Genomic DNA, 17,856 nt, shown 5'->3' with positions numbered 1-17,856 from the left:
AATCTTTGTACTCTTAATAATTGTGATGAAAAATTGTATCAAAGTAAGTGTGTGAAATGTGAGTGTAGTTGTATACTTACAAGCAAACAGTATATCACATACAGATAAGAAAGTGTAGTACAAGAACGGACAGTGAGAGCTAGGAAAATTTCAGACACTGTCTGTTTGTCATTTTTTTTTCAGGTGTACAAGCTACAGGTCTCACCTGGGAATTTCAAGCATCAAATGTTATTGCAGGCATAGAGAATGAGCTACAGCTCATCTCTACTGTTGAGTTCAACCCTGCAACTGCTGATGTAACCGGCTCTCGTCTGTGGAGACTAGGCATGTATGGTAGCAAAAACAGCGATGGGTCTGGTGAAAAGTTCAACTACAACAGCCAGACTCTGAACAACAATGAAATGTCCATGGATCTACTCAATGCTGGCCCTCTGGAGTTTACAGAAGCCATTGCCAATTTTGATATACTTGCCATTGGATGTGGTCCATTCGAGTACGTCTGTGTGGAGTTCACCAAGAATGATAGGGCAGATCCCCCTTTTTCCTTTTCAGTCTACCCTGAAGGGGACACCATCAAGTCTTGTCAGAGGAGTGATTGTCGTGCAGGTATTGTATACATGGAATACATTTCTCTCAGTGCCTTTCTTGCATCTGTTCTTGCATACACTATATTCTGAGCAATAATAAATCATCCTTCTTTTATAAGATGATGCATTTTTTATGGGATCGTATTGTACGTTCACTTAGAGTTGTGATACATAGTAGGCTTCTGTTGCCAAAGCAGATATTCACTGGTCATCATATACATGTAATTTTTTGGTTGTGTTTGTACTAGTTCATGAATGCCATCTAGGGAGGAACCCTAGTCATAGGTCTTGAACAGATAGAATACAAGCAGAAAAATGTTGTCATGACACTTTCTACAGATAGTAGTTACAGCAGAACATGGAAGTGAGTCTTTAGTTCGAAAAAATCACTTGGACTACATATTCCAGACTCAGTAATGTTACAGTGTGTTGATCACTGATCTGAAATTTCTTGTATTTGTCTGCCCAGATTTGAGGATTGTGAATGTGAGGGATCAGGTGCGAAGTGGCACTGTCCTGGATGGTCGCTACTCTAACCCCTACTCCATGGAAGTGGCCATCACGGGCCAGGGAGTGGGTGTAGCAGGAGATGGACTGTGGGCTATGAGGGCTTTTGGCAGTTCTCGCATGGATGGAAGTGGAAGGCGCTATAGTGAGAGAACTCAGGTAGGTGCATTTACTCTTGACTTCAATGCCTCTAGCTGAAAGTGTGCCAAGGGCATTATGCTTTCCGATCTTCTTTTGGTTTCAGTTCTCATTACCATGAAGACCCAGTATTTAGGGACTCATAAGTGGTCATGGTGATTCATGGTTGAATCAATCTTGATTTGCTGTCCAGGAAACCCACAAAAAGCCCATGTCAATATTCATATATGTGCATCAAAGTATAAATGCTCATTTGTAATGGTCGACTCCAGTTGAGATGCCTTCTTTCATGTGTGGACTTGCGCAGAGATCATTGAAGAAGTACACTATGAGTTGCAGGGATTCTCTAATTTATCCAAGCCGGGCCGGCCGTCCCAGTTCATAGTGGATATCTTTGGTACCTGGGCTGGGTATGCCAGATGAGATACAGATGTGATTATAAGATGTGGAGCAAAATCAATGTGAAATTATGTAAAACTGCAAGTAGAATGGTTGCAGACATTAATTACTGTTTGCTGAATTCTGTATTAATCCATTGACACTGATGATTTCTCATTCCAAGACACACATAATTCTGTCTTCCATGATGTGTACACCATTGTATGTACATCGTATTCAATGGATCAATTCTGCCAGTAGTACTCTCTCCACATTTTGGATGGCATATTTGTTTGGAATACTAATAGTGGTTGAGACCTATACAACAGCGGATGATGCTGTTAAGACAGATTAATGGTTGATATTCGCAGTCTAATTCTAGATAAAATACATTATGTCCAGTTGTTGCTTTTCTATGTTTGATGGCAATGCAAGGGAAATGATTGGAGTTATTTTCTTGCCTTATGTTTCACATTGAGTACATCTGTAAAAAAAAAAATGCAATGGGATACTTAATTGTTTCTTTCCCCTCTCTCCTCTTCTTAATGTATTACCTTCTTCATTATAACAACCCATTATATTAACACCCATTTCATTGTGTTATTGATATTTTTCATGGTTTCTATTTTCCTCTTTCATTATTAAATTTGCATGCTTCACACTGATTTTTGTTTGTTTTCTATGTGTTGTGAACATTGCACTTATCTTATCATCCATTTGTGAAATAATCGTGGACACCTGTTTGTATCATCAATGACTTGTTCTTTTATACACCTTTTGCCATTATTTGTTTCATTTGTACATTTGACCCATACTGTCATTCATGTTAACATGCACTGATTGTCTACCTTGATTTACTCACTACATTCCTTTCTATATGTTATCATCTTTTCCTCTGTTTTCATCATGGAATTCCATTTAACTGTCTCTCATGCTTGTCTGTGGATTATTTCCTTCATACTGTCATACAATGCCTGCCAATCTTCTATCCTGCCTCCCTGCTGCCTCCATCATACATCATTCTTTATCTAGGTCTTGACCAATGACCAGCAAGGACAGACTTTGCGGGTCACTGAAGACATGATCTTTGGAGACGTCGAGTTTGACCTCAACATGCAAGGCCTGTCGTGTTCTGAAGTGCAGTATGTGTGTGTGGAGTTTGCGAAAGGAGAAGATCCCAGTACTGTATTCAACCTAATCCCAGTACCAGACCCTAGTGTCCTTGTTAGCTGCTCACCTGCTGAATGTGAAGGTTTGTGTACCATCTACAATTCACTTATCAGCACAAAAAGGCACATCAGGATCCTGTTTTGTACTGCTTTCTGTTTTTGCAGACTTGATAATAATGAGACAATTAGTACTATTGTAAGGTCTGATATAGAACAGAGGCAAAAAAGAAACATTTTTTGTTTCAGTGTTGTCATGATTATTTTTGTCAAAAATTAGAGGCTGATTTATGCCAATTTGCTTTGGAGGCAACATTGCTTCATAGCTTTCTTTGTTCTTATTTAATATTTTGCTGGTGGCCAAGTTAATACATTTGTATATGTGTTGACATTCATTTCATAGTCTGTTCATGTCATGTCAGTGCATTTTACTTTTAACATGTGTGTCATTGATGTCTACAAACATTACAAAATTTGTTTGGACGAAATATTCACTTGTCACTTTTTGTGTCATTACATTGTGTGTCTGTGTTGGTAATTAATTCATTCCATACACATCTGTGTTTGCAAGAAATCAATTGGCATCAAGTGTTTTGAACATGTTACAATAGTCACTTCATTCCATTTTGTCACTGTGTGAAGTACAGATCATGGTGAGTGTGCTTTATGTTGTCATGAAAATTGTGCCACATTACACCACATCATGTTATGACTCCACGCGACATCATACTCTTTACATTATTTTTCCTCTTGAAATGTGTGTATATTTGACAAGTCCCAGTCGAAATATAGCATACACAAATTTGCGGATTATTGGTTAACCTTTGTTGCAATGTTTGTCAATATGTCATATTCATCACGTTCAAGTCTCCCAAAGTATCTACTCCTGATGTGTATGTAAAGTACATGTATATAATGACGGGTATCTGAAAGGTTTACCTCTGATATCACTCTTTGAAGATAGAATGTAGAGAGAGAACTAGTGCTGAAGAAAGGCAACTCTCTTTCAATTCATAAAGAAATAAAGAGTTTGTCTTGAAAGCATAGGATTTTATGTAGTACTGCATTCACAACAATTAGCATGGGAACAATCGAGTAATACACATGCCCTCAAGCAAGTTTAGACAGCAAAATGACACATTTCAGACACACACACAGACATATACACACACACACACAGACACACACATACTAATTGAAACCTCTGCATTGAGAGGTGACTATGTACATGTACATTGTACCATGGTCAACATTGTAGAAGGGAAATCATTTACAGTAACACATTCATGATTACTGTCATGATTACTGTTGTATCAAGTATGCTAGGGCTGTTGTAAGGGAGGTGTCACCAAAATTGATGTTTTTAAGTTACTACATTCAAATCATTTTTACTCTTGTACAGATACTGCTTTTGAGATTGCTCAAATGATCATCTAAATGCTGTCATGAGTCGGTTACCATGACAAAATCTTGTGCCCATCATTTCTCATGATGCATTTTTAGGAAAACAAACCATGTCAAATCATTGTGTGCCTCATTCACTCCATCAGCCTTCCATTACTGCAAAGAAGATGAATCTATTGTCAATATGTGAATGAAATATGGTTTTGCTGCACGCATCATGATTTAAGTCAAGGAGAATATTAATCACATGAGCTGAAGTCCTTATGATGAATGGAGCAACTGAAGAAAGCTAGCCATCCATCTGTGAAGGCCAAGGAGGTGGGTTTTGATTTTTTTTTAATGCTTAGATCTGGCTTATCTTTTCATATTTCTATGCACAATTGGTAACAGTAAATATTCTGATCCCTTGCTTTGATACCTTTCTGCCAACCTGTTCATTTACTTAGTCTTTTCTACCCAGTTGTAGGTCTAGACTATAGGATATTTTCACCATGTTGTGCCCTTTTCTTCATTGTCCTCATGTGTAATTCCAGCATATGTAACACACTGGTGCTAAATAATCCTGTCTAACAACAAATTCTCCTCTCTCAGTTACCTTCTGTAAATGAATTGCTACTGTCCCTCAGTTTCCCCTGTCTGTCTACCATGGTGATGTAGTCACCTAACTACCTGCTTACCATCTTCTGTTTATGTCATGTCATTGTTTGCACTGTACCTTTTCAGAGAGTACTCATTTTTCATGATTATTTTTATACTCATCTGTCTTTGCTACTTATTAACAGAATTTGTAAGAGCATCGAAATTATGCATTTGAATTTTTAAAGGTGATGATAAATAGAGCCTATTTGGAGTTTATTTTTTGACCTATTCGAAAAAAAAAAAGAAGCACTGAATTACATTTTAGCAAGATCACAATTAAGTTACAGTAAAATTATGATATCTGATGTTCATGTTCATTCTTGATGAAGTATATGCTTGGATAGATTAATTGAATCAAATAATATTTAGTTGTTAGCTAAGCAAGAACAAGAACAAAACCAACCAAATTAGCTGTATTTGCTGCCGTAATACAGAAATTTACTACATATTTGTATTTGAAAGATATTGGATGAAACAGGTCAAATCTAGTAAATCTGCTCAAATGTGTGGGGAAAAAAATGGTTCAGAATTTCAGCATTTCTGGTAACATGCTGAGCTGTGATGCCAATCCAAGAATCAGTTGGAAGTTTAGCAATTTTGATCCTTTTGAAATTGTGTCAAAACTAAGGTGTCATATCATACGTATATCAATGGTGAGTGCTTGGATTCCACCATCTCGGGCTCAATTCAAATCTCTTCTATTATATGTTCCATTCATAACTTACGGGAAGCAAGTGCCATCGTTATTTTAGACAATTTATCAGCACTCTGCTGAATAGTTTCATTTTAGCAATGTACTTCACCTTAAATGTGAAAAGAGGAAATCCTCACATGGATCAGAATATGACATATATACGTGTATTGATGAACTCTTTTCATTTACAGAATACATTTTCTTACGTAATAGTGTTTTTAAATGATGGTTTTTGTATGAAATACATGTGAATGGATAGCAAGTTCATTGAATATGAGAGTTCGTGGTCTAGATGTTAGTCGCATTTTTAAAGATATTTTGTCTACATGTATTAACGAACCAAGATAGTAATAGATTTTGGGACATTTTTCCACAGGTGTGCAGGCAAGAGGATTTCAGTGGCGGTACACTGCATCAAATATTATTGCTGGCATGGAGAATGAACTGGATATAACATCTACAGTCCAGTTCACACCATCCTCAATGGATGTCACTGGTTCTAACCTTTGGAGGCTGGGGCTCTATGGAAGCAGAAATGCGGATGGCTCAGGCCGACGATTCAACTATAATGAACAGACCCTGAATAATGTGGAGGTGTCCAAAAGTCTTCTCAATGCTGGACCACTAGAATTCACTGAGGCCAGAGCCATGTTTGATGTAGCTGCCATTGGATGTGGTCCTTATACATATGCCTGTATGGAGTTCACAAAGAATGCTAATGCTGATCCAGATTTCTCTTTCACCGTTATTCCTGATGGAGCTGATACTATTGTCTCTTGTCAAGAGAGCCCGTGTCAAGCAGGTAATTTGAACATTTTGCAGTGAATCATTTTCTATTTCAATTCACTGTCTAGTTTCTCTTTACTGATGCTCATTTTGAAAAAGTGTATTGAAAGAATAGAAGTAACTACAATAGCCATGCTTTGTAATGATACATTATTTAGAATTTTTTTCTTATCAGAAGCTATGTCAGTAAGTATAATGCTTGACAGCTTTACTGCTTTACATATAAAATCATGGAAAATGAATTAAAAATGGAATAATTTTATTTCAACATTCGTGACATCCCAGTTGTGTTAGTAACATTTGTCTAAGATAGGTAAGGGGTGTCAAACGATTCTTTAAGAGCTATTCTGTTCCCTTTCTGTCTTCAGATCTGGAGATTATAAATGTTGGCAACCAGGTGCGGAGTGGTACAGTTCTTGATGGTCGCTATTCCAACCCTTATTCCATGGAGGTGTCAATACGTGGCCAGGGAGTGGGTGTAGCAGGAGATGGACTGTGGGCTATGAGGGCTTTTGGCAGTTCCCGTATGGATGGAAGTGGAAGGCGCTATAGTGAGAGAACTCAGGTATGAGAATTCTTCATTTCCATTTAATAGCATTACCTTAATTTCCATGTATTTGAAGTTTTGAAACTAAGCAGTTTAACCAAAGAATCACATCAATGTTGGTTCTATACTTGTGCCTTCATCTGTGTGTGGACTTACTCAGAGATCATTGACAAACATGTACATGTACACAATGATTACTGAGGTTCTTGAATTTATCTACGTAAGCGGGGACAGCCTTCCCACTCTATGGTATCCTCCATGCTACTGGGTCTTATGAAAGAAAAAACACACACAAAAAATCCCCAAAACAAAACAAAAACCGAGAGACAACTGAACAAAGAAAGAAAGATAGAGAGAAAAAAGAGAATTGTGCAGTGGATATCATTGGTACCTGGGCTAGGTATGCCAGATTGGATGAAGATGTGGATGAAAATCAATGTCAACTAGATCAGCACTCTGAGTGTGCAGGCCTCCGCCAAGCAGCTAATTTCCACCACTTGTTCTTCCTTAGAGATCAATGATATCCACTTGTAAGTGCATGCTGAAAATCACCCAATTTCCCACTATACTGTATACGCCGAATATTTTGCGAGGTTTTTATTTTCGCGAATTTCGCGAGTCAGCTGCTAATCGCGAAATTTAAAACACGCTAAAATATTGACTCTGACCCCATTTACACATACGACTGACGCTGGCGTGAGGCCTCACGCAGCCTCGAACGTAAGTGTAAACACACAAGTGGACTGACGGAGGCTTGAGGCCGCCCCAGTTTTGGTCCACCTCTGGAGGTGGTTTGAGGTCGGCTTCAAGGCGGCCTCATGCCGCCTTCATGTATGTGTTAACACAAAGTGGACTGACACCGGTTTTCCAGAGTCACATGATCATCACGGGCTTGTGCAATAGCGAGGATACGTCATCGTTCGTTGATTTGTTGACCTCGGTATAGCTCGTCAGAAATCTGAATGCGAATGACCAACTACTTGTAATCAAATAAGTGTTTTTGTTTTGTGATTAATTTTGCTTCACTGGAATCCTGAACTACGCTGTTGAGTTTTCTGTTTATTCAGTTGAACTGTATCTTTTTTTCTTTTTTTCTTTTTTGCATTTGTGTAGAGTCTAACTAGTAAGGTTTGTATTGTTTACTTCGTATGAGCTCCTTATTAACATCATCAAACTTCATAGCCATGAAGACAACACGTCCGTTAAAGGAGAACAGATAAGTGAAAACCGCTAAAGTACTATATTAATGGCCAAATCGCATAATGAAAATCACATGATTTGACATAGAACATCCGTGCGAAAAGAAATAACATGAAGAGACTCTTGAAAGCCTCGCCACGCAGACCGGCCAAGCCGCTGTATGTGTAAACGGGGGGTAGTCAAGCCAACTTCAAGGCGGCGTCCAGCCGACCTTTCTGCTATGTGTAAACACACTTACGACATTTTTTGGAGGCAGCTAGACGCCGGCGTGAGGCCGACTCGATAAAGCCGGCCCATGTGTAAATTGGGTCTCTGATCCTCGTATGAATGTGACGTACGCCTACACATTTCTCCGTTCAGTACAGGGCTCCATGATCGCGAATTTAATCACTCGTGAAATCATCGGGAAGTCTCAATTGGCAAAAATTTAGACTCGCGAAATATATGGTGTATACAGTAGAAGCCTGTGATTACATCATCGGCTTCCAGCTATGCGGCACCTCATCCGAGCAGAGATCGCACTTCAGTGCGCATCATGCAAACTTCAAATACGCGCAGCTTGAATTCTCAATTCATTCACAGTATCTCCCCAAAAATAAAAAAAAAAATGTCGAAATTCCATAAAATTTCCGAGATCACTACCAAAATTCAGTCATCTGTTACCTGTGTCATTCACTGCTTTTCCTGCGAGTTTCATTCAAATCTTTTCATTTCTTGAGTTATTTTGCACAGACAAACAAACAAACAAACAAACAAACAAACAAGGAAACACCAATGACAGCATAACTTTCTTGGCAGAGATAATTGTGGAAAACTGGAAGTAGAAAGGTCGAAGAGATTAATTGTAATTCGCTGAACTTTGTTTTAATCCACTGACATAAAGTGATTTCTCAATCCAACACACACATACAATACTGCAATTCTGTCCTCTGTGTTGTGTTTATGCAATGGATCAATAATGCCAGTTATCTGTGGAATTCTCCTTCATGTTGGATGGCAGATTTGTTTGGGATGCTAATAGTGGTTGATACCTATACAACGGCTGGTAATGCTTTAAAGACAGACTGATGGTTGATATTCTTAGTTCAATTCTGAACCTGTTGAGGATGAGTCCTGAGTATACTCGGGCAAGTGTCTATGGGAAATGCATGTTGTAGCAAAATCAGTCTGTCCTCAACGGGCTAATATCTTGTGTCCAATTGCTGATGTCTTTATATTTGATGTTTATGCAATGAAAAAGATTTGGAGTTATTTTCTTGCCTTATGTTTCTCATTGAGTACATCTGTGACATATACAGTTTCATACCGAGGTGTTTCATGTCTTTTCTCTCCTCTTCTGAATTCATTGCCTTTTTCATCATAACAACCACTCATCTTAATTCCATTGTCATTGTGTTTGGATGGATATTTTTTCATGGTTCCTTTTCATTATATATTTAAATTTGCATGCTTCACACTGATTTTTGTTTGTTTTCTATGTGTTGTGAACATTGCACTTATCTTATCATCCATTTGTGAAATAATCGTGGATACCTGTTTGTATCATCAATGACTTGTTCTTTTATACACCTTTTGCCATTATTTGTTTCATTTGTACATTTGACCCATACTGTCATTCATGTTAACATGCACTGATTGTCTACCTTGATTTACTCACTACATTCCTTTCTATATGTTATCATCTTTTCCTCTGTTTTCATCATGGAATTCCATTTAACTGTCTCTCATGCTTGTCTGTGGATTATTTCCTTCATACTGTCATACAATGCCTGCCCATCTTCTATCCTGCCTCCCTGCTGCCTCCATCATACATCATTCTTTATCTAGGTCTTGACCAATGACCAGCAAGGACAGACTTTGCGGGTCACTGAAGACATGATCTTTGGAGACGTCGAGTTTGACCTCAACATGCAAGGCCTGTCGTGTTCTGAAGTGCAGTATGTGTGTGTGGAGTTTGCGAAAGGAGAAGATCCCAGTACTGTATTCAACCTAATCCCAGTACCAGACCCTAGTGTCCTTGTTAGCTGCTCACCTGCTGAATGTGAAGGTTTGTGTACCATCTACAATTCACTTATCAGCACAAAAAGGCACATCAGGATCCTGTTTTGTACTGCTTTCTGTTTTTGCAGACTTAATAATAATGAGACAATTAGTACTATTGTAAGGTCTGATATAGAATAGAGGCAAAAAAGGAAAGTATATCTGGTTTCTATTTGTCAGAAATTAGAGGTTGACTAGTGGTTGATTTGTGAAAGTTTACTATGGAGGCAGCATTGCTTCATACAATGTAGCTTTCTTTGTTCTTGTTGAATATTTTGCTGGTGGCCAAGTAAATGTACAGTGTATGTGTTTACATTCATTTCATAGTTCGTTCATGTTCAGTTTAACATGTTGTGATTGATGTCTACAAACATTACAAAATTTGTTTTGATCAAATATTCACTTGTCACTTCTTGTCTCATTGCATTGTGTGTCTGTATTAATAATTAGTTTATTCCATCACATCTCAGTGTTTTCAAAATATCTATTGGCATCAAGTGTTTTGAACATGTTACCATAGTCACTTCATTTCATTTTGTCACTGTATGAAGGAGATCATGGTGTGTATACTATATGTTGTCATGATAATTGTGCCACATTACATCACATCATGTTATGAATCCAACCGACATCGTTCTATGTTCATGATTGTTTCTCCTAAAATGTGTGTATATTCAACAAGTCCCAGTCAATATATGATATACACAAGTTTGTGTATCTGTTGATTATTGATTAACGTTTGTTGTAATGTCATATTTATCATGTTCAATTCTCCCAAAATATTTACTCTTGTGTATGTAAGGTATATAATGACCGGTATCTGAAAGGTTTACCTCTGATATGACTCTATAGGGAGATAAACTGGAGAGAGAGCTAGTGCTGAAGAAAAGGCAAATCTCTTTCAATTCACATAAAAATAAAAAGAGTTTGTCTTGAAAGCATAGGATTTTTATGTAGAATTGCATTCACAACAATTGGAAACAATCAAGAAATATACCCTCAAGCAAGCGGACAGTATAGGCAGCAAAATGAAACATTAAAAACGCACAGACACACACACAAACACACACACACATAAGAATTGAAACCTCTGCAGTGAGAGGTGACTAGGTAGTATGGTCAACATTGTAGAAGGGAAATCATTTACACATTCATGACTACTGTCGTATCAAGTAAGCTAGGGCTGTTATAAGGGAGGTGTCACCAAAATTGATGTTTTCAAGTTACTACATTCAAATTACTTTTACTCCATTACAAATATTAGTTGCTTGCGATTGCTCAAACAATCATCCAAATGCTATCATGAACCAGTTGCCATGACAAAATCTGATAGATCCTTTTTCATGATGCATTTTGAAGAAAATCAAACTATGTTAAATCATTGTGTGCCTCATTCACTCCATCAGCCTTCCATTGCTGCAAAGAAAATGAATTTATTGTCAATATGTGAATGAAATATGGTTTTGCTGCATGCATCATGATTTAAGTCAAGGAGAATATTAATCACATGAGCTGAAGTCCTTATGATGAATGGAGCAACTGAAGAAAGCTAGCCATCCATCTGTGAAGGCCAATGAGGTGGGTTTTGATTTTTTTTAATGCTTAGATCTGGCTTATCTTTTCATATTTCTATGCACAATTGGTAACAGTAAATATTCTGATCCCTTGATTTGATGATCACCTTTCTGCCAACCTGTTCATTTACTTTGTCTTTTCTACCCAGTTGTAGGTCTATAGGATATTTTCACCATGTTGTGCCCTTTTCTTCATTGTTGCATAATTCCAACATATGTAACACACTGGTGCTAAATAATCCTGTCTAACAACAAATTCTCCTCTCTCAGTTACCTTCTGTAAATGAATTGCTACTGTCCCTCAATTTCCCCTCTCTATCGTAGTGATGTAGTCACCTAACCACCTGTTTACCATCCTCTTTTGTTTAAATGTCATTTCATTGTTTGCACTGTGGCTCTTGAGACTTGCATCTTCTCAGAGGCGCTCATTTCTCATGAATATGCCTATACTCATCTATCTGTGCAACTTGTTAACAGAATTGTTGTAAGCCCCAAAAATGTGCATTTAAGTTTTTATAGATGATAACTGTATACCCAAAGTAATTTTGATTACAGAATCGTTGTATGCCCCCAAAATGTGCATATAAGTTTTTTTTTTTTTTTTTTTTTTTTTTTTTTTTTTTTTTTTTATTATTATAGATGATGATAACTGTATACCCATCCTTTTTTTTCCCCCACCTATTGGAAAAAAAGCATGGAATTACATTTTAGCAAGATGACAAATATAGCACAATGGATTATGGGTAAAATCCTGCTCTCTGATGTTAATGTTTGTTCATTGATGAAATGAATATTGGGATAAATGAAATCAACTACTGTTTCGCTGTTGTTCGCTTCGCTAAACAGCAACAACAAACCCACCAGATAATTCCTAATTGCTGCTGTAACAGAAATCTTTGTGTTTTAGTCACTTATTTTACTTTTCTTTGCAAAGCTTTTTTCTAATCTGTAAGTTGGGGGGGGGTATTGCTCTTTCTTGACAATTTTGTTAAAGTCAGGATAGATTTGACAGCATATCATGTATTTTGGAAAGATTGGATGAAACAGGTCAATTCCATTAAATCTGCCCAAAATTCCTGAAAATGATGGGTCACAAGAAATTCAGAATTTGAGAACTTTGACCTCCTGAGCTGCATTGCCAATCCAAGAATCTGTTGGAAATTTGACAATGTAGAGCCTTTTGAAATTGTGCTGTAACTACGTACATTGTATTATAGGTCGAAACAACTAAGGACTCAAATCTATGTATTATAATCAATTCTATTTTATGTTGGCATGGGAAGCAAGTACATGTACCAATTCCAATTCCAAACAATTTACTGGCACTCCACTGAATAATTGCACTTTACCAATGTACTTCACCTTAATTTTCAGACTAGGAAATCCTTAGATCAGAATAAGACATGTATTAATAGACTATTTCCATTTACAGAATACATTTTCTTTTTCATAGTAATAATGTTTCCAAATGATTCTTTCTTAGTAATAATTTTTTCCAAGTGCTGGTCTATGTATGAAATATCTATGTATGAAATACATGTAAATGAATAGTGAGATCATCAAATCTGAGAGTTTTTGCTCTAGATTTTAGTTGCATTTTGAAAAATCTTTTGTTGTATAAAATATAGATTTGGGGACATTTTTCTACAGGTGTGCAGGTGAGAGGATTTCAGTGGCGCTACACCGCATCAGATATTATTGCTGGCATGGAGAATGAACTGGATATAACATCTACAGTCCAGTTCACACCATCCTCAATAGATGTCACTGGTTCTAACCTTTGGAGGCTTGGGCTCTATGGAAGCAGAAATGTGGATGGCTCAGGCCGACGATTCAACTATAATGAACAGACCCTGAATAATGTGGAGGTGTCCAAAAGTCTTCTCAATGCTGGACCACTAGAATTCACTGAGGCCAAAGCCATGTTTGATGTAGCTGCCATTGGATGTGGTCCTTATACGTATGCCTGTATGGAGTTCACAAAGAATGCTAAGGCTAATCCAGATTTCACTTTAACTGTTATTCCTGATGGAGCTGATACTATTGTGTCCTGTCAAGAGAGCCCATGTCAAGCAGGTAATTTGAAACTTTTGCTACCAGACATTTTCTTTTTGTATTCACAGTGTATTTTTTATCTAACGATGCTCACTTTTCAAAATGAAAGATTAGAAGTATCTACAGTATTCATGCTTCGTGACAGTACATTTTTGAATTTTTTTCTTATCAAAAGTTATGTGAGTAAATATATGACACTTGACAGCTTCACTGCTTTACATAAAATCATGGAAAATGAATCTTGAAGAAAGTGTTGCATTTAACATTGCTAGCCTCCCAGTTGTGTCAGTAACATTTGTCTAAGATAGGCAATGTCTGTCAAGCAATTCATCAAGAGCTATTCTGTTCCCTTTCTGTCTTCAGATCTGGAGATTACAAATGTTGGCAACCGGGTGCGGAGTGGTACAGTTCTTGATGGTCGCTATTCCAACCCTTATTCCATGGAGGTGTCAATACGTGGCCAAGGAGTGGGTGTAGCAGGAGATGGACTGTGGGCTATGAGGGCTTTTGGCAGTTCCCGTATGGATGGAAGTGGAAGGCGCTATAGTGAGAGAACTCAGGTATGAGAATTCTTCATTTCCATTTAATAGCATCACCTTAATTTCCATGTATTTGAAATCATGAGACTAAGCAGTGTAACCAAAGAATCACATCATTGTTGGTTCTTCACTGTTTTTGCATTCACATCTCAAAGACTGAACTTGTTCTTCATCCTTGCTAGATTTTTTCTAGGTACATTGTTTGCTATAATGCTGATGCTTTCCTATTGCATTAAATGTATGTTTCAGAAATGCTTTGTTGCCTTACAATTACAATTTCTGTTATTATTGCATTGCATAATGTATTGTTTGTAATCTCAATGAATGGGGAATATTAATTTATGTTCAATCTTGTTTGTTTCTCCTATCTTCCTCCATTTTCGTATACTTATTGCATACTGACCCATTCCCATCTATTGAATCATTCTTATGATAACTTTGAATTTCATTAATTCATGGCTGCATTTTCATTGTCACTGTTTTGGTTTTATTGTTTTCATTTATTGGATGCTGTGATTTATTTCATTCTTTTGTCTGGTTATTGCTTTTGGATACATTCATTTTTGTGTGTGTCAAATTCATTGTTTCTCTCATCATTGAATCATCATTTTACCACGCATGTTTCATGATTAATTGGAATGATGTTCAATTTCCATTTGTGTCTTGTTTGAATGATTTTGATGTATATGACAACTACCATATCTGTCCTTGTTCATTGCATGTATGTTTTCATGTCCATATTTGCAATATTTTTGCCTACCCTGCTTTTTCTCTTCTGCTGTGATTGTCTTCTGCATCATCGGGCTTTGTCTGTCTGTTCCATATTCTTGCCTCTATTTCTGGTCATTGCATGTGTCTGACTGACCGCAGGTGCTGACCGGCGACCAGCAGGGTCAAACTCTTCGTACAACTGAAGACATGCTCTTTGGAAGCGTTGACTTTGATCTCAACATGCAGGGCTTGACATGTAACCAAGTCCAGTATGTCTGTGTTGAATTTGCCAAAGGAGAAAACCCAACCACAGTGTTCAACCTCATTCCTGTTCCCAACCCCAATGTCCTGATTAGCTGCTCCCCTACAGAGTGTGAAGGTTTGTTATGGAAAGCCATAAAAATAGAAACAAGACAATCCGACTCTTTTAGTGTGGAAACTGAAAGAACATTTAAATCACAACAAATAACTCCAGAGTACACTCTTAATGGATATAACCAGATTTAATCGCAAAAGATGTTTGTGAGATAATTTATACAAGCAAGCTTATTAATGTTTCGACTGAATTTACCTAATATGTCCTGCTGGATTTTCAAAGTGGAATTTCATTAAATGCTGCCAGCCTAATGTTACGAGCATTCATTATCATTTTTTTTGAAATGTTAAGAGTTCTGTAATGCAGTATTTTTGGCCACCATTAATAGCGTTGAAGAAGTATGTTTCCTTGATAGCTTATCCAAAGATAAACATGACATATTTGTGATGTTGAAGCAACTGTAAAAGGAAGCAGATTCTGAGCATGATAGTTTTGAGATTTAATTTTTATTTTTATGCATTTCAGCTTTCAACAACTGATGCTTTTTGTACATAAATTGTGCTCATTTGATATGTGATTCTGTTTGACATGCCCTGTGCTATTATTCTTTGATGTACATTTACTCATAAATTTATCCATTCTTGTTTATGTCATTGTCTGACTCTTTCATTCCTACATTATGTGTTCAATGACTTTCATGTTATACTGATTTTATATCACATGTATGAGGTATACGCATTCACCATATTTGAAACCTCATTGCCATTATTGGGTATATTTTGCTGGTGGCCAAGTTGTTCATGGGTGCTTTCTCCTTTTCACATTTCTTTTCATATTATGTAATCATTCTTGTTTTACATGTCTTTATTTTGTTGTGATGAAATTCTTTTTATGAAGTTTATTTATTAATTTGATTCATCAAAGTAATTGCGTGTGCAAACATTGCACATTCCTGGTCAGTACCTTCATCGGTTAATGTGCATTCTGACAAAGTTTTATGCTCTTTCTGAAGTGCCACATGCGGTTTCAAGCAAGCACTCTCCGTCCCGCAATGCAATTTGATTCATGTGCATCACATGCGGTTTCAAGTGCTCACTCTCCGTCTTGCAATGCACTTTGATACGTGTGCATAACTCACGAAATAGCAAGCAACTAGAGGTAAGTTAATCAATTGCCTGTCATTAGAAATATGTGTCTATTACACATACACGTAACTTGTGATATGCTTACTGACCAAGAAGACAATTTACCTAGCAATATTAGTTGATATTTTGCCTAATAGCCATATTTTAACTAGCATCTTAAGCATTCAGTTTGAGCAGAACGTACTGTATAGATTATTTTGATATTTAGTTTTCATGGAGGAAGAGTCACCTCTTCCCTTTGCAATTCAATTAGGTATGTGTGGGTTTTTAACTTTTTTTTTTTTCACTGTAGAGAAAGGTCTTGTCCCATCTAGGTTAAGTAGTTATTGTAGTTTTGCTTCTGGCAATTTATTGGTACAATCAGTACACATTTGATTTGTTCATAGAGATTTGCCTTTGAATATGAATTTTTACACAAATATGCATGATGATGTAATTTGAAGGAGACCAAATAAATTGTTAAACAAATCTGTTCACACTAATAAGACTGATGTTGTGGTCATGAACCAGACTACTATTAGACTAGTATCTAAAGAAAAATGTAAGTGTTCATCATGGTATTAGATGTAATTATACTGGTCACTATCACATAGAAAGATGCAATATGTTTATAACACCACTTGCCCTCAACTCTTCTCTTTGGTTTTTAGCTCATATCATGAAACCTTTTGTGGTCTTAAGTTTGGTTTTCATTTTCCTTTACTTTCACGTCACTTCAAATGCAGTCAATATTTAACCCTAATCCCATCAGGTTTTTTGAGGGACTTGAAACCACCGGGGGGGGGGGGGGGGGGGGCCTTTTTGGTCCCCCCTTACAGGTCTCGGTCGTGGATTGCACGAACGTCGCGAAAATTTGCACCAAGGTAGAGGCCAGTGTAATCTACAAGACTGTATTGTTAGATTTTTCAAATTTTAATGTATGTATTTTATATTAATTGATTTATGCTAATTTATGCTGACGAGAGCATCAGGCGTGGCAGAATAATCTCCCCCCCCCCCCCCCATGGGAATAAATGATACTGCATGTTCTACAGGCATGCAAATGAAATGCGTCACTGTCTTTGTACTGTAATGTAAAAGCTTCCATTCTGAATGACCTATAGAATCACCATTCATGTCTAGAAATAGGATATTTAGCTAGTTTCTGATCACCCCTCTTGTTTTCTGATAAGAATTTTTATCCAGTATTACCCTTTTATGTGTTTCCTTGTTGATATGGTGCTGATAGTTACACAGTCAAAGAGCCATAAATAGCCATTCTTAAAAGCTGCAGCGGTTGTTCAGTTTCCAACTCTTTAAAGGACAAGTCCACCTTCTTCATATACATAAGGATTGAGAGAATGCAGCAATATTAGTAGAAAACATCAGTGAAAGTTTGAGGAAAATGGGACAATCCGTTCAAAAAGTTACGAATATTTTAAGTATCTGCG

General features: G+C 37.1%; 1 protein-coding gene across 6 annotated transcripts in view; it reads left to right on the top strand.

The window, feature by feature from the left end:
* LOC140237502 (uncharacterized) overlaps window positions 1–17,856 on the top strand; it is a 93,229-nt gene that overhangs the window by 13,604 nt on the left and 61,769 nt on the right. For 3 of the 6 annotated variants that reach the window (XM_072317433.1, XM_072317431.1, XM_072317430.1), the window contains 9 exons: window positions 184–606; window positions 1,057–1,253; window positions 2,643–2,862; window positions 5,890–6,315; window positions 6,668–6,864; window positions 9,874–10,093; window positions 13,311–13,736; window positions 14,079–14,275; window positions 15,125–15,344. The exons of 2 other annotated variants lie outside the window; for them this stretch is intronic. In XM_072317433.1, the coding sequence (XP_072173534.1) occupies window positions 184–606; window positions 1,057–1,253; window positions 2,643–2,862; window positions 5,890–6,315; window positions 6,668–6,864; window positions 9,874–10,093; window positions 13,311–13,736; window positions 14,079–14,275; window positions 15,125–15,344 (2,526 nt within the window). The remainder of the gene's footprint in view (window positions 1–183; window positions 607–1,056; window positions 1,254–2,642; window positions 2,863–5,889; window positions 6,316–6,667; window positions 6,865–9,873; window positions 10,094–13,310; window positions 13,737–14,078; window positions 14,276–15,124; window positions 15,345–17,856) is intronic. One more of the 6 variants, XM_072317432.1, reaches the window with a different exon arrangement.

Source organism: Diadema setosum, chromosome 14, assembly GCF_964275005.1.
Source record: "Diadema setosum chromosome 14, eeDiaSeto1, whole genome shotgun sequence".
Taxonomy (NCBI): Eukaryota; Metazoa; Echinodermata; class Echinoidea; order Diadematoida; family Diadematidae; genus Diadema; species Diadema setosum.
The sequence above is the reverse complement of the archived record's forward strand: the minus strand, read 5'-3'. Positions and strand labels throughout refer to the sequence as shown.